Genomic DNA, 6,712 nt, shown 5'->3' with positions numbered 1-6,712 from the left:
TTTTGGTTCTGCCGAACTGATCTTGCAGCGGGGTTTTCTTCCGAACTGACACGAATGCATGGGCTGAATGCTCGACATCTTAGCCACGCCTGAGCGAGCATGCCATCCCACATCCCTGCATGCGTGGCTGACTCAAAACGAACTCTGACCCGGAAAAAAAAATCTTCAGCTAACCAATCCTAACAAACCGACGAACTACTGAACCCAAAACCTTAACAAGTGTAGCGCACACGATTTATTCATAACAGGGACATTATTACACCGCAGGGCTAACTGCAAATAGAGCCATGCCGAGAATGGTCACGGTACAATTGAGTCGTCCATACCCATCTGGCCTGGATTTAAATCGATAATCATACATTCTGAAGCCGTTTTGTGGGCGACAGGGACTCAATAGCAGTGCCCAGAGGCCATGCAGCTTCGACATAGTACTCTCCATGCTTCACCTTGTCTACCACGGTGATCTCCTTTGTTGGCTCCACACCTGCAATGCACACAACCGTATCGGTTACATGATGCCTTGAAATAGCTTGGTGTTGTTACAGATGCTAGTAATAGACAAAGTATAGCAATAGCAAAGCTTCTCGGTGTGGCGAGTAAAAATGTTCAGCATTGATCAGTTGTACTAACCGAGGCCGTCCACGAGCAATGTGTACTGGTAAGTTAAATCCATGCATAGGTATGGCACATCGCCATCTTTGACGTTGGGGTATGTAGTTTTAGCCTCTTCGACACTCAGTTGGCAAGCCTTCTCTGCAGAAGCTCTGAACGCGGCAGGGGTAGTCTTTCCGCTGGGAGATTTGCTATCTATGATGCCAACCTTTCAGAGAGGAAAAAAAATTCAGATCTTGTAATTTGCAAACATCCAAGCTAAATTTATTCGGGTTGCAGCTTGAGGAATTGCTTTGTTAGTACCTCCGCGGCCACGTAGTAGAAACTTGATGCGACATAGAGGGTATCCTGGCCGGCTCCCGCACCCCCGTTCCACACACCATTGAAGGTGCAGTTCTTTGTCTCGCACGGTGCATCAAGATTCAGTGCCTTGCTTACCTCTGCCCTGCACTTGTCATACACTGCTCCTTCTGGTGTGGAAGTTGCATCGTATTGCTCCCCATTGTAGGTGTAGTTACCTTAATTAACAAAGTGGGAAAGAAGAAGAGACTTAATTATGCATTACATGGTTCATGAAAAAAAATCAAGGGAAATGGCTTGTGTATGTTGCCATCATATATACCACTAAATCCACGCAGCATGCAGTAGCTGAATGGTCCATTCTTTGCCTTCAAAATCTCTACGCGGGCTGCAAAAGAGCCATAGTGCAAGTAGCTGCAATGACAAGGTCATCGTTGATCATTCTAACAACTTGACAACAAATGCACTTGTTTCCTATTGTTGATGTTCTAAATCCAAACCTGTGAACATAAATGTTGTAATCTTTTCCTTTAAGATACTCTTTTGTAACATAGGGATCCTTCCCGTCGGGCACTACTGGAGCCTTTGCAGCAGCATCTGCGGAGATGGCAAAGGCCATTTGCACCGATCCACCGCCCATATCAACCACACCTACCGTTCGGGAGTAGTCTTCTCCCAGTTTATCCAATAGATAATTCACAGCAACCTACGTATATATCATGCCATTAATACAAAGATTAAATTTAGGAATTATAGAACATGCATGTACATACGAGTTAAAATATTAAGCGCGTATATGGTTTTCTAGCTCGTACCCATAGGTAAGACCCTTCTTGAGATCCCTCGATAACATTGATCCACTCGGGGTTGTACTGAAAATTGCTTTTAGTGTGGACAAGATCCCTGACCTGTATGTATTATTAAGAATCAACCCTAAGTGACTTTTTAATCCTGTGATCAATATCATGTATGAAATGATTTTAAACACAAAACAGGACGGTAAGATGAAGCTACCGCTTGAAGAATCTGATCTGCTTTCTCATCTCCGATAAGTCTCAACCCAGCAGTAGCCTGCAATTTTGATTACTAAGCTTAAGCTAAAAGGAAAATACTTTAGAGTCACACACATGCTAAATATGCGATCTATATTTGTATCACGGAAACGCTATATAGAAATACTGTACTACTAGAATATTGTTCGCTAGATCCACGTACGGATCTCAGAAACATGCGTTCAAGTAAAGAATTTTGATGGCTATGTTGTCAAATTTCAAGGAGAAGAAATTATCGTAGTATATTATGACTTAGTACTCCTCCTGTCATAAATACTTATTATTTTAGAAAATATTTGGTTAAATTTTTTAAAACCTGATTAAACAATAGCTTTCAAAATATTTAGTTTGGAAACCTTAAAATCGTATGTGAATATTGATCTTGAAAATGCTATCATAATATCGTAAATTCAATATATTTTATAGATATATTTAATAAAAATAATAGTCAAAGCTATGTATTAGAGACTATATTTTATCTAAAACAATATGTATAGTACGGAAGATTTTGATTTCTCGTTTAAACATTAGGTCCAACTGTCTTGGAAGTGATGCACTTCTAAATTCATGGCAAATATGTTGGCGTACGTACTCCAAGCTTAAGAGGTGTTCGTTTCATAAGCCATGGAGGGACGACGCTCTTAGCCTTCTCAAGAAGGGGAAGTATGGAGTCTGCAGCCTCTTGTGGCCGTCCGGCATACGAGCTCAGTCCAGGCTTCACCTGCACCGGAAAACAAAGTTGGTGCATTGTCACATCATTATCTGAATTCGACACCAATGATCACAACATAAGGAGCTATAAAATTATTAAAACAAGAGAATTTAAAAGCAAGGTCATTTCCCTTTCTAGCTACATTTGTTAGAATTAAATAGTTGTGTTATTTTATATGTACTATATATATGCTTTGTTGCATTGTGTTAGCACACTAGTTTGTTTGACAGTAGCAGTAGCAATATGCAGTGGTGGAGCTAGCTAGGAACTTAAAGGGTGTTCGGCGTAGCTCCAAATTTAGGATTCATGTTGGATTGAAATCTTGCCAAATAGAGTAGCTTTATATTTTTTTAAGTAGCATAATCAGTGGAGTTGGTCTTCTAGCTATATAAACTAGTTAGAATGGCGCGCGTTGCTGCGCCCGTCTCGAATAAATATAATACTGTAATGTTGGTGTGATTTGTAGGTTGTAATTTGAAGGGTACAATCGTTTTTTTTTTGTTTTTTTTACAGCCACACATTGAAATGTTGCGATTGTAGTTTTTTTATTTAATACGTTAAGGTCCATGGATCAATTATGTTTTTTTCTGTCAGTATTTATGTGTCAAGCTGTTAAATTGACAGTGGTGTAATTCTTTTTATCTTTTTTTTTGTCATTGCTGTTTTTTAAGTACGAATCATCAACGGTGAGGGAAGTGGAGATCCAGAATTTTTTTATCTAATTTTGGGCTGGCGGCTAGATTTTATCTGGTTCCACGTGTACGAGGGAATAAATGAGAGAAGTATTAATTTAAAAATGATGTTGTGTTTTTTTTTTTTTGCTGGCGGCTAAAGTTTCTGCCGGCGACTAAAGTTTCTAGGGGACACGCTGGATTTTATCTGGGTGTACGTGTATGAGGAAATAAATGAGTGAGATATTTTGTTGTTTTTTGAATGGAATAATTTTGTATGTATATATATATTTGTATATATGTGTATATATATGTATGTATATATATGTGTTACTCTAGGGTTAGTGAGCCATGGCCGAGTATATGGCAGTAAGCACAGGTATTGAAGTAATCGTGTGTGCGTCCCATCACCCTCCGCAGAGAGGAGTCCAGAAGCACGCGCGGATGCATGCCAGGCGCAGGCCCACTTAGCATATGCTTGCTATAGTAGCTACAGTGCTCAGCGTGCTGAGAGGGCTTCGATTTCTCCCCGCTTAGTATATAGTATTGATTTGTGGAGCAGGTGAAAAGTTGCTCCACAAAGCTTGGGAAAAAGCATTATCACTAGGTAATACCCCTGTATCATTCGTCCCTTCCCTTAGTCGTTCGATCGTTCGCAAACCGTCTGGTTGCCCTTTGCTCGCCGCCACCCTACCCCCGCTACCCTCCACCAAGCCGTCACCCTACCCACCGCCTCCCGCCCTCCGCTCAGCTTCAACTTCACTACTTTTGCAGAGCTCCAGCTCATTATTATATTTGTTCTACTGTGAATCTATGAAGTAAATCTACAGCTAGAACTCTGCTAAATAAAGTCTTAAATTGGGGTAGAAGGCACATCATGTTCCCAGCCCCCTCTCCCCTCTGCCTTCTGGCAGCCTGGGCCGCATTTCGTCTATCATGCTCGCACTTATCTTTCATATTATTTATCACTTGAGGAAAAATAGAGATATAATTTTTTAACTATTTTTATTGTCAGCATTAAACTTGCTAGAGATCAATCGGCTGAAAACTCGCGAATTTGCAGTCGACGTACTAGGCGGCGAGGTTAGCGATGGGGTTAGCTTCCCGCGTGAGATTCACTTGGCCCACGCTTAGATGAAGCTCTCCGGAGGCTGTCTGGCTATGGCGGGCAGGGCGGCGAGGCGGCAGGGTTGCCGCCGGCCACAGGTGGCGGAGAACAGCCGGTGGGCGGAGCCGGCGGCAGGAGAGGCGGAAAAAATACCAGTTAGCGCGACAGAGAGAAGCGGCAGCAGATACGAGGACGTCAGGGCGGGGAGCCGATCGATACTGCGTGCAGGCGTGCAGAGATGACTCGTGAGAGAGAAGCAAGACCTGGAGGTTGAAGACAGCCTTTGGATCGTTGGATCGTCGTAGAACAGCCAACGTACTGTAAAAAATGGAAAAAACACGTGACTGGTACATAGTTATGCGGTCATATTCGATCCGTACTGACTGTTTTGTAACCATCTCCGGTTTTCTGTCAGGGTCTGAAGGAATTTTTATTTCTTTCAATACTGAAATATTTTTTTTTATAATTTTTGTCACGAAAGAATTTCTGAGGTCATTCTCTTCGGATAAGGTTATCTCTTTTTTCTTTATAAATCATTTTAAGAGAAACTATTAGAGATTAGAGAAAATAAAGAAAATAAAAATAAATAAATAATCAAAAATCTAGTCAGAGATGGCCATCCGTGATTCCTCGTCCAATCCGCAACTAAGGCCAACTCCAGCTACAGTATTTTGGAGAGAAAATGGGACTGCAAATCGGCGGAGTTACTGTAGCACCGTAGCGGTACTGTAGCAACACTGTTTACAGAGGCTGCCAGTGGACCCGTAGGAAGAAAGCAGCGTATGTTACTGTAGCTGCACTGTTTATAGAGGCTGACAGTGGGTCCGGAGAGAGAAAAAAAGGAGTAGAAGATAGAAAATGGGGTAGCTGTTGGAAATGAAAAAATAAAAGATACTGTAATAATGATAGGAGATGCTGTAATAGTATTTTTGAGGATGAAAATTTGAAGTAGCTATTAGAGATGATCTAATACCGGCTTAGATAAAATATTGTGAATGACGTGTACCTTGGCGAAGACTTCGATGCCGTTGCCGATCTCGACGAGGTCCATCTTCTTGTCGAACCTGAAGACGTGCACCCGGCTTCCCGTGCTGCCGGCGTCGAAGATGACGGCGTACCTCCCCTTCCCCGCCGGTGCATTCTCGGCGGCCGGCTCGTCCGGTACACCGGCCTTCCGGCCAAGCACTGCATCGGCAAGGACCGCGCTGGGGTACGACGAGACCAGCTGGAGGAGGAGAAGCGCCGCGATGCCGGCGGCGTGAGCCATTGCGACGACCTGCCTAGCTAGCCGATGCAAGCCGGCCGCCGACACGCCGCAGCAGAGGAAGAATCGGAGTACGTACACTACTGGGCTGTGCTGCTCATGTGTCGACGTTCTGTAAGGGGTTTTATAGGAGTTGGCCGGGGAGAGTTTTTCACATCAGCACCTCCAGTACTGTTCGCGTTGCAAATCAAGTCCCTAATTAGGCAGGGCCCAAGGTACTGAAATAGTTCAACGTGAAATTTAGTAAAAGTGCAGGTGCCACTCCAAGTATTACACGTCCGGCCCATCAATATTTTAAAAGTGGCGTGAAACACGCGGATTCCTTGATTCCATCCTACAGCAACCAGTATGCCCTTTGTCTATCTATTATAACAACTTGATTCATGTTTAACCCTTAATACATCAATCTATCTATTATATCAGTAATTAGCTAATAACAAAGCCTCCTCTTGATAAGGATATATAATTATCTCATATATTCTATATATCTCTAAAAGAGGTTTACGATGATAGTCTATGTCTTATCTGATACGGGGCTAATCGTAGTTGCCGTGGAGTAATGTATGGATATACAATACAAGGAAAGTGATGGTTCCAAATTAGTAAATTATCTCTTACTCGGCAAAGAATTCTAGATATTTAGGACTTCCACAATCCGAATTGAATACGTCTAAGATATTCAACTAGGATTATACTCTAGGTTTCCCTGACTATATAAGCTAGAAAAAGGGATACATTCCAGGAATTAAGCAACAAAACCACCAATTCTCACATTGAGCCAATCGAAACACAAGTAAGTCGCGCCTTCAGATCTTCGAAGTCATAAAGCCCTTCAAAACTAGTCAATTAGAAGATCAATACCTATTGAAGATCCACGACAGAAACAATCCTCTAGTCGATTAGGTCTTAAGCCCTAGACACAGTCAAATTCACATACTTCTTAAGGTTAGAAACCATATACTTCATAATTGTACTATGTGATCCAAGAATAAT

General features: G+C 42.3%; 1 protein-coding gene across 1 annotated transcript; it reads right to left on the bottom strand.

The window, feature by feature from the left end:
* On the bottom strand, positions 1–5,810 carry LOC133900428 (probable apyrase 3). The gene is made up of 9 exons (XM_062341572.1): positions 5,462–5,810; positions 2,557–2,685; positions 1,927–1,983; positions 1,728–1,820; positions 1,413–1,618; positions 1,235–1,326; positions 916–1,130; positions 631–820; positions 1–484 (listed from the first exon to the last, which is right to left on the bottom strand). Exons 1-9 carry the CDS (start codon positions 5,720–5,722, stop codon positions 354–356), a joined length of 1,374 nt encoding a protein of 457 aa, XP_062197556.1. The 5' UTR covers positions 5,723–5,810; the 3' UTR covers positions 1–353.
* Positions 5,811–6,712: the final 902 nt, after the last annotated feature.

The sequence above is a fragment of the Phragmites australis genome, chromosome 19 (assembly GCF_958298935.1).
Source record: "Phragmites australis chromosome 19, lpPhrAust1.1, whole genome shotgun sequence".
Classification (NCBI taxonomy): Eukaryota; Viridiplantae; Streptophyta; class Magnoliopsida; order Poales; family Poaceae; genus Phragmites; species Phragmites australis.
Note: the sequence above shows the minus strand (reverse complement) of the source record. Positions and strands in the feature narration are given on the sequence as shown.

What these genes read in the sequence shown, in the direction of transcription:
- LOC133900428 (XM_062341572.1), bottom strand. Translation starts at nt 5,722, where the DNA reads ATGGCTCACGCCGCCGGCATCGCGGCGCTTCTCCTCCTCCAGCTGGTC. An exon ending in CAGATCAGATTCTTCAAGCG is followed by an intron (nt 1,821 to 1,926) that starts GTAGCTTCATCT and finishes TAATACATACAG; the next exon opens with GTCAGGGATCTTGTCCACAC. An exon ending in AAGAAGGGTCTTACCTATGG is followed by an intron (nt 1,619 to 1,727) that starts GTACGAGCTAGA and finishes ATATATACGTAG; the next exon opens with GTTGCTGTGAATTATCTATT.